This window comes from Aspergillus terreus, genomic scaffold, assembly GCF_000149615.1.
Source record: "Aspergillus terreus NIH2624 scaffold_1 genomic scaffold, whole genome shotgun sequence".
In the NCBI taxonomy this organism is placed as follows: Eukaryota; Fungi; Ascomycota; class Eurotiomycetes; order Eurotiales; family Aspergillaceae; genus Aspergillus; species Aspergillus terreus.
Window position 1 is genome coordinate 1,256,196 of NT_165972.1, and position 13,881 is coordinate 1,270,076.

At 54.0% G+C, this 13,881-nt stretch overlaps 3 protein-coding genes across 3 annotated transcripts; all 3 read right to left on the reverse strand.

Annotated features, from left to right (window-relative positions):
- Positions 1–1,008: 1,008 nt before the first annotated feature.
- On the reverse strand, positions 1,009–5,476 carry ATEG_00445 (putative TMEM1 family protein; the record flags this gene model as incomplete). Its single annotated transcript, XM_001210531.1, has 3 exons — positions 1,009–1,653; positions 1,781–2,857; positions 2,927–5,476. 3 exons carry the CDS (start codon positions 5,474–5,476, stop codon positions 1,009–1,011), a joined length of 4,272 nt encoding a protein of 1,423 aa, XP_001210531.1.
- Positions 5,477–6,167: 691 nt separating this feature from the next.
- On the reverse strand, positions 6,168–10,542 carry ATEG_00446 (putative membrane-tethered transcription factor (SPT23); the record flags this gene model as incomplete). Its single annotated transcript, XM_001210532.1, has 4 exons — positions 6,168–6,299; positions 6,355–8,836; positions 8,890–9,758; positions 9,826–10,542. 4 exons carry the CDS (start codon positions 10,540–10,542, stop codon positions 6,168–6,170), a joined length of 4,200 nt encoding a protein of 1,399 aa, XP_001210532.1.
- A 2,435-nt stretch (positions 10,543–12,977) lies between these two features.
- On the reverse strand, positions 12,978–13,741 carry ATEG_00447 (uncharacterized protein; the record flags this gene model as incomplete). The annotated part of the gene is made up of 4 exons (XM_001210533.1): positions 12,978–13,063; positions 13,115–13,198; positions 13,290–13,305; positions 13,556–13,741. 4 exons carry the CDS (start codon positions 13,739–13,741, stop codon positions 12,978–12,980), a joined length of 372 nt encoding a protein of 123 aa, XP_001210533.1.
- Positions 13,742–13,881: the final 140 nt, after the last annotated feature.

Genomic DNA, 13,881 nt, shown 5'->3' on the forward strand with positions numbered 1-13,881 from the left:
GCGAAAAAAAAAAGGGAAAATAAAAAAAATAAAAAAATAAAGTCTGCAAACTTTCGCTTGTTTCCCCTTCTCGCCATCGTGGTTTCCCTTTTTGCACGAAATGGAATGAAATTTACTCTTCCATTCTGTTGGGGAACGCCACTGATTGGCCCACGGGGAGACCCGTGGAGATCCCCGTCTTTTTCTTCCTTTTCTTTTTCTTTTGGTTGCGGTATTTTCTCGTGTTTTTCTTCTTCTGTCTTATTTTTCTTACTCCGTATTTTGGTTTTGTTTGATTTTTACTTTTTCTCAGCGAAGCGAACTGCAGCTGGTCGGCTAGCTGGCTGGCTGGCTGGCTGATCACCTGCAGCGCGATCTATCTGCAGTCCTACCTTAGTATAATTATACTAGTTCGATAGGAGATGGGCGACGGACTACTCCTGAATGGGAATGTACTTGAAAGGGACTGAACCCCACCGGACCAATAAGGTTGACACCGGAGCCCCACGAGACGGCTTGGCTCCTCAACAATCAAGGAGGAGTATAAGAAGACGTATGCTCCGAGGTATCATATGTTGTCGGAGATGATTCGGATCTTGTATGGATCACATGTTGTTACATATGTTTTCTGTTGTCTGGTGGTTCTAATTCTAAAGTAGTCGATATCGTATGGTTCTCTAGATACTGTCCTCAGTTCCTCCTAGGTAGCGCTTGGTCTGTAGGTACTCTAGCGTGAAGGACGGTGTGAAGGACTATATAACCCTACTCTTTATATAATCATTCCCTATAGTAAGTATTGACAATGCATTCTCTGAAAAAGCCTCTGCCCTCCTACAAAACAACACAGATTCAAAAATCACATGGAAAGTGTTGGGACCGATATGCTTTTTGTTGAGCCCTGCAGCACGGGCGCTAAGCCTCTTTCGGCCTCTGTGGTTCCGATGGTTCTCGCGTGGGATTCATCTTCCCAGGGCTGTCTGTGTCTATCTAGAAGGTAAGTACAGGTAAGGTATCTATGTAAGTAACTAACTAGGTACTCCGTAGGCTCATACCCCGTCGCTCCGAATCCACCAACCATGCCGCCCCATGACTGCTGCTACTACTACTCCCTCCCGCACTACTCAAACTCAAACTCACCGTCGTGGTTTGCAGATCCGCCAGCACCAACACCGTCTCGCTGTGGTTGCGGTAGTCCACCTCGCATGCAATCTGCCGCCGCGCCACCGCCGCACCACCACCACCGCCGCCAACACCACCGTCAGCTCTGGTCGGCACAAACGTGCGTATCTCCAATCCCGGCAGCAGGAGATGCCCCGCCTTCTGCGCCAGCAGCATCACCGGGAATGTGACCGTCTCGCCCTCGGGCGCCGTGAAGTTCCCCCGCCGTCGGCCCCCCACCAACCACAGCTCCGGGTTGGCGTGCATCTCATACGAAAATTCGAGGGGTCCATCGCCCTGCTCGCGCTGCCCCGGCGAGCACCACCGCCGCGTATGACGTAGTCTCAGCTCCGCCGCGATCATCTGTCCGACCGCTGCGTGAGGGGGGTGGTTGGCCAAGTTGTGCAGTCGCAGCTCCGCCGTATGCACCACTTGCACTTCGGGAATGTCCACGGGAATGACAATGTGTCGCCGCCGAATGGATGGTTCGTCCGGGAGCGCGATCACCGGGTGGGCCTGTCATGCAGCAAGTTAATCTCTCGGTCTACGTCGGAGGGTTTCTGGTTTGGTCGTGCTGCCGGTGACAAGGTGGGTGGGACGATGCAAGGAATCGTGAAAGTGAGCAGGGATCATCCTCTCTTACCTGATGCCATTCTTTCAGCCACGTCTTCAGTCCGTCCAGCGGCGCCTTCAATGCCCCCAACAAGCGGTCCCACCGCACCGTAGCGTACGGCAGAGTTTCCACCTCGCGGACAAGCCCGATGACCTCCATGTCGGCGGTTGTCAGCTCCGTCCGGAACGCCTCGACGAGATGTGCCGTCAGGAGGGCGCTATACGGCTGGAACTCGCTGGCCGCGATGCTGGCGCCAAACGTCTTCTCGACGGCGTCAAAGCATTCGTCGTCGATGCAGGTGAAATCGACGCTGAGGCGCAGCGACCGTCGCGATCCCGGCGACGCCACGTGTTCCTCGCGCTGTTGGATCTTGTAGAGCAGCGACGCCGGCTGCTTGGGAAAGACGTTCAGCGAGACCGATTTGCCCATGTTGGACTGCACCCGGTAGACGTCCGAGCTGGGGATGTCGCACGCCAGGATCCGCAGAGGAATCATCATCGCCGGGCTGATCGTAAACCGGGAGAACAGGACCTGGTCCTTGAACGTATCCTGCACATTGACGCTGATCGGTAATCCCGACACGATGCTGTGCGTAGAAGAGTAGAAAAACCGTCCGCGAGACGTCTCGTAGGAGATCTCCGCCCGCGCAGAGAGCGTCGGGTGAGGCTCCTCCACCGTATATGGAATCCGTAACCGCACCAAGGTATCCGCTTCTAGACGCGAGAACTCGATGCCTCCCGACTCACCGCTGGGTCGGACTTCGATCTCTCCCTCGACCACCTCGATCTCGGCCACTCTCAGCCGAAGCCCAGCAGTCGCGGGTCTCACCCGAATCGACCCAGACTGGATGTCGTTCCATCCGCTGTGGAGTTCCAGCTCCAGCGTGCGCATCGCTTCCAGATTAATCAGATGAGGCGACACGATCTTCGCCTTTAGGCCTCGCGGCGGTGGGTAGCAGTAGATGTACGGCCGAGTATCTTCATCCGCGTCCACAACTTCCCTGAATCCGACAGGCAAAGCAGGGTGTTTTCCACTTCCGTGGGCGAATAGAACGGTACCAGCACGCACCTCGATCCTGTCGACAAAGTATTTTCCTTGTAGTGTCGTCTATACCACATATCAGTACATCGGCCGGCATCCAACCGTCACGAGCTGAATATCGTAGCAATCACTTACCGAAGAGTTCACCAGCACCTTGGTGGAAGACGATTTGATAGTTGTCTTGGTCGGTGCCTCGATCCAGTACTCGCTGTTCTGGCCACTGCCGGCACTGACAAGCCGGATCTTGACCGAGTCAATATCGATCCGCTTGCCTAGAAGAAACCGCAGAGACAGCTGCATCTGAAAGCCATCGCTGTCCTCGTGATGCAAGATCACAGGCGACACATCCACATCCGCGAAGAAATCAGTCAACGGGGCCGAAACCTCCTTCTGCAGCGAGACTGACGCCTTGAACAGTTCGTCAACGTACTCGCCGACAGCAGGCTTCTCGGAGAAAATGTGCGAAGCATCTAGGGTTTTCTGTCGCGGTGACAAACCCGCCTGCATGTGCACTGCGAATTTGGCGAGCAGACGCAGGAGCATTCGGACATACTCTTCCGTCCGGTTGAGCTCCTTGAGACACCGCGAGTACATCTCCAACATCACGCCCTCCAGCATGAGCCAGAATTTGTTGCCGTAGAAGGGTGTAATCTGGTGGAAATACGAGGCCGCTGCAACGTAGTCGCTTTGTCTAAACCGCAAGAGCGCCATGTCCGCCAACGCCATCTGCGCCGAGTAGGTGCGGTTGGCCGTGATATAATGCCGATACATCTGGTCGGTGATTTCCTCGTAGTGGGCGCGGAAGGTCTTTCTCGAACGCAGCGCTTTCTTTAGAGCAGACAACTCGACACCCGAGAGAGTATGTGTTGGCTGGGAGACTGTCGGGGGTGTCGGAGTCTCCTCGTCGAGTGACACCTCTGCCATGTCTCCATCGTCTCCATCTTTGTCATCAAAAAGAAGACCGAGATCGTTCCATTTCTCTTTCCAGCCACAGCGTCCGGCAATCTCCTCCAACAGCCGTCTAGCCATGAACAACAGCTCTCCTCTCCCTGACGCCAGTTGCTCTGAGCCAGTCTTTGGCGTAACGGTGTGCACCGGCCTTGAAGCATCCTGGGAGTCTAATGGCAGAGTGTTGGCCCGGGCAGGACGAGTCGTAGGTGGACCGACCAATGAACTCGAACGACGGGGGATGTTCGCCTTGGAATCGGCAGCGGCCTCCGCAGACTTACTGATGGCGTGCAGAGACGAGCCAGGAAGTGTGAGGGTTGGTGTCGCTGTTTGGGACAAGATCTGGGAAGCCGTAGCGTACGCCCACGATGACACCAGATTGTTGATGACGTCCGACTTGCCAGCATGATCCACGTCAGTCAAACCAGATTCCAAGTCTTGTCGCAGGGTCCGCGCCCCAAAGCTGATGAACTCGGTGGCCCTTTCGCAAATTTCGGACAATAGCATCAGGTCCTCGGGCTTTTTCGGGATCTTTACAGCTGCCTGGCCCGCCTCTGACTCCTTTTTGACAAGCGAAGGAGCCCTGGCGGCTCTCAGAAGAAGAGTTACCTGTCGCGAGAAGATGTAGGTGCGGAAGTCAAAGATAGAGATGTTGCTCGCTAGGATCATTTCCCGATAGGACTTCTTGGTCGAATCGATCGGGAAATCCTGCGTATCAATTTCGGAGATGGGAACCGGCTCTGCATCATCGTCATCCTTCGGCGTGGACTCAGACCCCAGCGCAGCCTTTGCCTTTTCCTGCCAATCCTTGCTATACGTGAGGAACGTCGTTCCATGCTGCTCCCCAGAGCCATCAAGCTGCTCCTGGATAGCTGTATCCAAACCAACGGCGAGTTCGTCATACCCGAGCAACGCGTCTTCAAACAATCCGACGTTCTCGAAACCCCTCGCAAGACCCTCTTTGAGGATGAAGAAGGTGCAAAAGTTCCACCCAGGCAATGCCCGCTGCGAGTCCTTCTCCTTGATATCATCCTCATACTGCGCCACGCGGAGATCAAACGACGCTAGGATGGCATTTTTCATCTTCTCGACAAAGTCCTCGAGCTGGTCCGCCAACTCAGGCGGTTTCTGCGTCGCACCCTGCTTCGGGAGCCGGATCTGCGCGACCCGGTCGACGGCCGACTTGGACGTCCCGTTGAAATCGGCCTTGACTTTCTCGAGGACCGTGGTGGTGGTGCGGCCCCATTTGGAGGTCGGTGCGACTTTCTCGGTGCCGTCCCCGTCCTGCACCACATGGAGGATCAGCCATTCGAAGGCGTCATGTTTCTCCTGACTGCTGCTGGTCGTGGTGCTGGGGGTCGACGACGATGTGTGCGATTTGATCCAGTCGCGCAATGCCTTCCGCGCCGTGCTTCTGTACGTGTCGTTGTCGTCGCAGCGGAGGATGTACACTTTCAGGTAGGGTGTTTGGCGCAACCCGGGGATCTGGTGTCGGCGATGGGGCACCGCGCCGCCGGCGCCGTCGCTGGAAGACTTGCGCTCGTCTGATTCATGCTGCGCCGGGGCGAAGCCGATGCGGAGGGACTCGATGGATCGGACGGGACGGGTGGGGGATTTCCAATGGAGGTTCTTCAGGGGGATTTTCTCTGCAATCACAGGCTGGACCAGAGGGAAGAGTCCCGAAGGATCGGTGTACTCGACTGCATCATGGCAAAAAGCAAAGAGTGAGCTAATCATACATTGCCATGGAAGAATGGGATCGAAGTGGTCGTTGCCTACCTGTGACACTGCTCAAGCCCGCCTGGGAGGATGAGTCCATGTTTCCCGAGCTCTACGCGGGAGACAACAGGCGCAACCGAAAAAGCATGCCGCGTTGGATGCGCACGAGAGAAATCTCCAGCTAGGAGAGACCGGGGAGCGAATAATTGGCAGCGGGGTCGTTGGGGAGTTGTCGGAGAGTTGTTTTGAGGGGACACTCTGGAGGGCGGAGACCGCCTTCTCCGCGCTGCGGCTCAATTCTTGGCAGCTTTATCTAGTTCTGTCTACGGATCATATTATTAGAGAATGGTCATCGGAAGTCATCCAAAAGCTCCTTTGAAATTAGATCTGTCTATATACATGCCATGGTATAAAACCTACGCACTACCCAACACGCAGTCGATAAAGAAAGCAACCAACAGCGGAAGAATCGACATCACCTGTACAGTAGCCCAAGAAGAAAATCAAATAAGGAAAGATATCCAGTCGTGTCCCATCATTATGCGGAAAGAAAGATAGAGATCAGATACATGCCCATTGTCCTCCATCCCAGAGGAGATAACGCCCCAGCTCAATAACTCAAAAGGGTGAAGAAAAAGGAGGAAAAAAAAAAAAAAAAAGAAAAAGAAAAAGGAAAGGAATATAGGGATAGAAAGAGAGCGTGGACAATTCAAGCCCCTGTAGCTATTGCGCGCTGCGCATAACGGGCCTTGGCGAATTCGTAGCCTTTTGAGAATCCTTGCCAGATACCAGGAGCATAGCTTCGAATCCACGCACAGATGACCAGAAGGAGAAGAGGAATCTGTCAACCAGTTAGTCGAGCCCACAACGAAAAATTCCAAAAAGTAACCACTTACCCAGATGAAGTACAGGTTCCGGTCGCTAGCCAGTCCCTTCATCCGCCGGGCCTGCTGCTCCCGAAGATGCTTCTGCTGTTCCCGGGAGATCACTTTACGACCAATCCGAATGTCCCTGAGGTCTTCCTTCTCTTGCTTAGGAGGTGCGGTCCGAGACGAGCCAGCTTGGGAGCTAGCCTGGGCCTCGAAATGCTGATCCAACATGGCATCCGTGGCCGCTTGCAACGTGCTTGATTTCTTCATGCGTGCTGCCTCTTCCTCATCTCCGCCTTCCCCACGCGGGTAGAGCTCTTCATATGAGGGCAACTCCGTAGTGTTGGGAGCGGAGTTTCCTGTCAACATATCCCACCAACCCTCCTTGGCAGACCATGACGTTGTCGGCCGATGAGGAACTAGGTTCGTGATGCGACGCATCATCGGGTGTGCTTGGTAGTCGGGCAAAGCTGGCATTGGCGGCAACGCAGGAAGGTTCGGGAAGGCGTTAGCGACGCTTTGCTGGAACTGGTTGATTTGAGCTTGGAGCTGGTTACGCCAAGCAACAAGAGCAGCTGGTGGCGAGAATGCCCGTGCATCGCCCGGTGCAGATGATTCAGCAGCTGGAAGAGCAGCTGCAGCATCCTGATGAATGCTAGACCTGCGAGAGACGGTGAAAACCAGTTCATCCTCGTCGTCCTCATCCTCGCTCGAATCATCAATGGCGTTGTCAAATGAGCCGGACGATGACTCCCAGAGTGAATGAAGGGAAGCAGAGCTGCTGTGTCGGCGTCGGGACGATGTCAAAGAGCCAACACTGCGTGACCGATAATGGCGTGCAGGTATCAAGGCGGCCTGGTGTGCAGGCAAGGTTGTTGCCAAGTCGGCGGGCGTAAATCCGCGGATACTCCGGGCGTTCACATTAGCTCCGGCAAGGCGTAGCCTGTGAACGATGTGCGCGTGGCCATTCAGAGCAGCCAGGTGCATCGGAGTATTGCCAGTATTATCTTGCACATCAGGGTTTGCCCCTCTAGCGAGGAGACCGGCAACGAAGCGGGTTAATCCCAGAGACGAGGCAAAGTGGAGTAGCGTCTGACCCGTTGCGGATCGAGAATTATACTTCGGAGGACGCGGATTGTCGTCGAGGTCGATAAACTCGAGGTAGGTCAACATCTTCGAGTCGAGATCGCTCATTTTACCTTGCTGTTCCAACCCAGGAACCTGGCGCTGATGGCCACCGTTGGAGCCGCCCTGGAAATCTTTCTGAAGGCCGAAGATGGACTTGGGATCACTGCCCATGATTTGCTGGGCCGTTTGGAAAGCATCGGCCTGACTGCCAAGTTTCTGGCCGAGGATACCAAGAGCAAGACGGTACATTTGCAACTCCCGGTCATCCACATACCGGAAGAATTGCTGTTGCTTCGGCATCAGAGGCTGGGCAGGTTGCAACTGCCCAAACGTGGGATGCTCATGTTTAAAGACAACAGCAACGAGTCCCGGTTGAAGCGCGGGTGGGGTCAAGCAATTCAAACACTTATCACCCCAGAAAGTGGTAGTGGTGGCAAGGGTGTCCCCGAAAACCACTTCCATGCCAGGGTAAAAACCGCTTCCCAGGAGAGTGACTTCTGTTCCGCCGGTAACAGACCCCTCGGCAGGGACAAGCTTGTGAATGACTGAAGGCAGGCGGTTTCCTGCATTCGTGAGGGGCGGCCACATTGGGGTGGTTGGAGTGGGCCCGAGGCTGAGATTGAGGTTCTGGTCTTGAAAGTTATTGCGGCTGGAACCACCCGGTGTGCCAGGACGACTTGGCTGGGCTGAACCCGGTGCGGACATCAACTGCTGCTGGATGAAAGTATCCAAACTCTGCGCTTGGGGCGTAGGGTTGAAGAATGGGTTATTGTCTCCGCTATTGGGAGTCGGGGGTCCATTGGTGAACTGGTTCGACAGTGCGTTGGCTGTCACGAACGGTCTCTCAACGGGAGATGCGAATCCCCGAGGGGCAGAAAATGGAGAATCGTTGCCGAGGGAATTCGAAAGCCCTCCTGATGATTGAGAGCTTTCAAGTTTAGTCATTGTCAGCTCCGACGGAAGTCTGCCCGAATTGCTATGCTTGCGTCTCTTGCTCATGGGGCCCTGGAAGTCATTTGGAGACGCTTGTCGTGAGAGGCTTCGCGGGGTTTGAGAGCTGGAAGATGGAACGCCGTTTGCGGAATTCTGGTTCACAGAGAAAGACGGTGAAGTCATTTGATACTGAGAATTGAATCTTTGCTGGAGTCCTTGGAGGTCCGTGGCGGACGGCGACTGTGAGCTCTTATTCGTGTCCGAGTTCACAGCGGACGGGAACACGCCAACGCCGGGCAACTGCGTCCCATCGGGTAATGAAGGAGATGGACCTGGTGCTGGAGGTGCCGGCGGGGCGTGAGTTTTGTGGTCATCTGTGATCATGATCGAGTTTGTGATGGCCTGCGCGATCACATTGTCCTGGTAGTCCTTGACAGTAAAGATAACCCTAAAATAACGATGTTAGCCAACCAAGTTCAGTTTCTGAGGAAATAGACGTACTGAAATCCCAGCTTCTCGTTCTGGTGTCTGCAGTAGCAGGCAATCCGCATAGGCAGTTCAACTTGCATTGCCCCAGCGGGAATATTAGGAATGGACACATCGCCATAGCCCGGCACGGCATTTTTCGACGGCTCAGCCCATTCCTTGATCTCATTCGTGTTGAAGACGATCACCCGCTTCTCTTCATCCTTCTGGAACAATTCGTCCTCCTCTGGTTTCCTCTGCTTCTTGCGAAAAGCCCGCTTCCGCTCACGTTGTATGCAGCCGGCACAGATCTTCACTTCACCACCCTCGGAAGGTTTGTCATCGTCTTGCGAAGTCTCAGTCGGATGGAGGTCCCCTCTCGCCCGTGCGAAGGCCTTCTTTAACTTTGTCTGGTCTTGCATCGCACTGGTGCACACGAGGCTCGTATGCAGCTCAACCGTATCGGGGGCTCGCTCGGCCGAGGGGGGCGCAAGAAATTTCGGCTTCGAAATGGTATGACTCGGCAGGCGTACTTTTCTCACACCCGCTGGTAGAGGGTATAGCGTCAACCGGATGGGGATCTGCGTCTCCACACGCGATTTGAGGGATGTCGGGTGTACCGTAAGAACGTGGCGCTGGGGGGATTCGGCCTTGATGTTGCTTTGGGGAGAGGGCGCAAAGTTCAGACCGAAGGGAACACCGTTGACTCCGAAGTTGTAAGTCGAGTTCAATGGAGAACCTCCGTTCATATCGATGCCCCCGAAACTCTCTTCCAGGAGCGATGAAGGGGATTTCCCTGCCCAGTGGTTGGTGGACCTTCCCTGGCTACCCACTCCTCGTGACATCGCGAAGGGCGATGACTCTTTGACGTTTGTAAAATAAGGAGATCCATTTTTAGGCATCTGCTGGGACAAAGTTAGCATACGTCTTCTCTCAAGGCTATACAGCGTTGCTGACGGGCGGCTGACTCACCGGAGAGGTAGAGTGTTTAGCTGCGGAGTTGGATGCACTCCGAAACTGGGAGTCGGCCATTTTCTGTGGCATCGGCTGTGGGGTGGTGCCAGTTCGCAAGGGACTCGGGCTACTCGCAGCACTTTCAAAATCGAAAGCAGCATCCATCGCCTTGTTACTTGATTCCAGATCGGTCTCGGCGGTGAACGGCGTGTCGGTCTCCATGCTGGGTAACGATGGATCGAATCCGAACATCATTTCCTCTTTCACTGTCGCGAGATCTGGATTGATCCAATCTTCTGAGGTGTATCCGAATGGCATCATGGTGTTTTCGCTATGGACAGCGGAAGTGGACGACGCGACCGACGGGTTTCGATTGTGATTGCGCGGCGACTCTGACGACGAACTACGGCTGGAGGCTTCCGGAGACTCGGCGGGAGAGTCAGATTTCACGAGATTAGGTTGTCTCAGCACATCCTGTTCCTGATACGGCCTCTTGACTGACAGCTCCGACGGCGATAAGCACACCGAACCGGATTCCGTGACGGTGCGAGAGGAAGTCGAATGGGCAAAAAGATCGTCAAAATCCCGACCAGCGTTCTCGGACGACATCTGCAGCCTGGCGGAATCCAGGAAATCTAGGTTTGAGTCTTGATAGGGGTTTTCCATCTGATCGTCGACCACGATCGGTTCCAGGACAGAAAACGGAGGCGAAGAGGCGGTCTCTGCCGGTCCCATCCTCTTTCACGTATCCTCAAAGACGTCCAGAGCGAATGGAGGGACGACGTACAACAGCCGCGGGCGATGCTTCTCTTGATGTCCTACTCCCAGTTCAATCTCAACGCGGAGGATGCGAGGTGGGTGAGATTCGTAAGATGACGGGTGAGGCGGAGAAATTGACCGGAAGACGGGAGGCTCTGATGGCGCGCAAGACCGTACCGAGTTATATTTTTTCGACTAACAATGCCCCTCACCCATCGAAGTTCGTCGCAGGCAAATCGCAAGTAGTGGAGTCGACGGAGCGAGGGGGCAGATATGAGTTGAGAGTTGGTTGAGAATTAAGGTCGGGGGAGGGTGTCAACGGCGGAGACGAGAAAGGGGAGGGAAGCCTAGCCGCTGTTTTCGTGCGGACAGGGAGGCGGGAAAAAATACCGAAAATGCCAGGGCGGTGACAGTTCGCACACGGCTGTACGAGACTCCAGGTATCCAATCCAGGAGGGTGATGAAAATAAGAAAGGTCCTTATTTCCGCGGACAAATGCAGAGACGATGGGATATGAACTTGATCCGGTGGAGAGGAGGGAGCAGGATTTTCTTGTCGAGAGAGGGAGAGCGAGGGCGACTATTGAATCCATGGAATCTCCATCGGCGGATGTAGGTATGTATCGATAGTATGGATGGTTTGTACGGTTTGTATGGTTGGTAATCTTTCACGGTGAGAGGTTTCCGCTAAACCCGTTTGAGCCACTCGCTCCCAATAACCCGGCTTTTTATTGGCCAGCACTTCACTGACTAAGCCTCACCACGTTGACTTCCCCATTGGGCCATTGTTTCGTCTGTATCTATCCCATTCTGGTCAACAGTCCTCCATCAGCTGGAATTGTTCATGCTGGATGCTGTCATACACCGTCCGACGCACTCACTCTTTTGGCATCCCTCACATCAGGTCCGTCCTCTGTCTTTTGCCTGAATGCAAGTTGCGCTAAGGGCGTACCTGCGGAGGACACCACTCCTGCCATGAGACAGGCCAATGCGAGCTAAGCAGTTACACGACTTGGCCTTGTCCCTCGTCAGCGACCGTGCGTGGATGGCCGACGCAAAGGCATAGCGAACACGGAGACTATCGAGCCCATGCCTTAGTCTGATACTGCATGCTGCAGCAGGGAAGATTCGTCAAGTTTGAAGCAAGATAACGGGCTTTTCCCAAGCTCTGAGGTGTCAGCTATCCTGCACACAATCATCACCCGGCGTTACTGGAGGCTGCAACAATTCACTCGATCAGTTCGCCACCACGAATGATGCCCACCAGTCAACTATCTCGAGATACGATATGATGATATGATGCATGATACGAACGAACCCCCTCTCATCCCAGCTGCCACCGCGCGGCCCAGTCGGTCGATATCGGAATCGAGCACGAGGCTCGTGTTCAGCAATCAAGAATAAGGTTCCCTTCTGGGGCGATCACGTCACTAGTTACTAGCAATCACGAAGAATTTTGTCTCTCCTGAATCCAACTGTTAACGTGGCTGATCATTGAATTTGTCTTTCGAGACCCGGATCTTGTGCTCTCGGATTTCCGCCCTGTGCCAACCGTAGTGCCCTTTACATATACCAGCCTTGAATTCTGGTGATTGTGCTTAGACCTGGTTAGAACAACCTGAGCTATATATATATATACCTAACATGACCGTAACTGACCGGATAAGAAAAGGCGTTCCTACATCCAAAATATATCATAGAAAACCCTGGTCAAGTGGAACAGACGGTTCTGCTAGGGATGACAACAACAGAATGTCAGGGGCTACTGGAATGCAACGTAGGCCCGTCCTATCTGCATTTGACCGTTCCTGGCATCTCGAACGCCGCGTGACTCAGGAGGCACGTCTTTACAGATGTCATTTTGAGGATCCCGCCGAGGCGCATCTGGCGGCACAAGTCCACGATACCCAATTTGAGGATGACGAGTTTTGCCTCAATGCATCTTTTCGCTTGCACAAGAGACTTGTACCCAGAAGGAGCTCTTGTCCCTGCGTCCTATATTAATTTGGGCCAGAGCAAACCACCACGAACCCAGAAGAAGAAGATGGAAGGACTGTACTTTCACGAGACCACCGAAGGGCGAAAGGGGTTACTCAAGAACTAGTCATGTAAGCTGCACGCGCCAGGATTGTACCTACATAGCAGGGCTGTCATAGTTCACCTACGTGGGTATTCCTACGTTCCAATCCCTGCGGGTCACTACTAAAGGCGCCAAAGAGCTCATGAAACCGTAATCCATATCAAAGACCATCATATGGCGTTCTCTTAGGGGATAGTCATAAAGCACACTGCCTCCCATGTATGTCGGGCAGCCATCCCATACTGGAGACGTTCCCCCGCGGAGAGGAACCTGTCCGAGACAAAGCAGAGTTACATACATAGTTAGTTGCAGGCATTTATGGAGCATGTACTCTATTGGCGCTTGTCCCAGGAGATGTGGGATGTGGGTGTACGCTTCAAGCTAGGGTTCGGACAATATCCGGAAAGGAATGCCCATGCTGAAAAGCTTGCCTCAGTCCAAACTGGGGCTATGGTGTCTGTTAGCATACCCTTGCCTCTTGATGGAGGGTCTAGGGTTAGAAGTATATATTCCGAAGGCAGTAGTCCCGGTGGGAGTGTTTCAGACTGAGGACCTGGAAAGATTATGTAGATTGACCCCTGCACCAACAGACAAATATCCAGGCCTACAACCGAGGGACCGAGATTTAGACAGCCTGTACTCACAGGTGGGAGAGGTGGCCTATGATGGACTGTTTCTAGTCACAGCCGTACCAACTAGATGGGTAGATGACGGCTTTGTGACTCCAGACTGATTGCTCAAGCCCGGGTGGCGATAGTGTACAAAGTATGTCCTGCTGCCCACTGTAAAGGGTTTATTGAAACTCAGGTAGTTCAAGCACCCTGGACGAACCAGACGAACACAATGATCCGAACCGGCATGATGATAGGCAGTTGGCCAAGCGCAATGGATTCGGATCCCGCAATCTAACTACTCCGTAGTCCCGTGTCTCAACAGCCCGATTTAACGTATAAAATGGTGTGGCGCGATCTGCCATCGCTAGCCGACGGTGGATGACGTGGGGATCATTCTGCGATGGGGATGATGGACCCCTAGTCTGCGCTGTTCCCATGCCATGTACCCTAGCCGTTTCAGCAGGATCCTCTTCCATGACCATGATAGAAGATGAAGGAAAGAGGATAGGATGTGTACATACGGCGTATCTACGAGGTCGACGGAAAGCACGTGCCCTAGAAGCCCTACTTCATCCATGCTTGGAAATGACATCCTGTCAACGCCTTTGCCAACACCACCTCG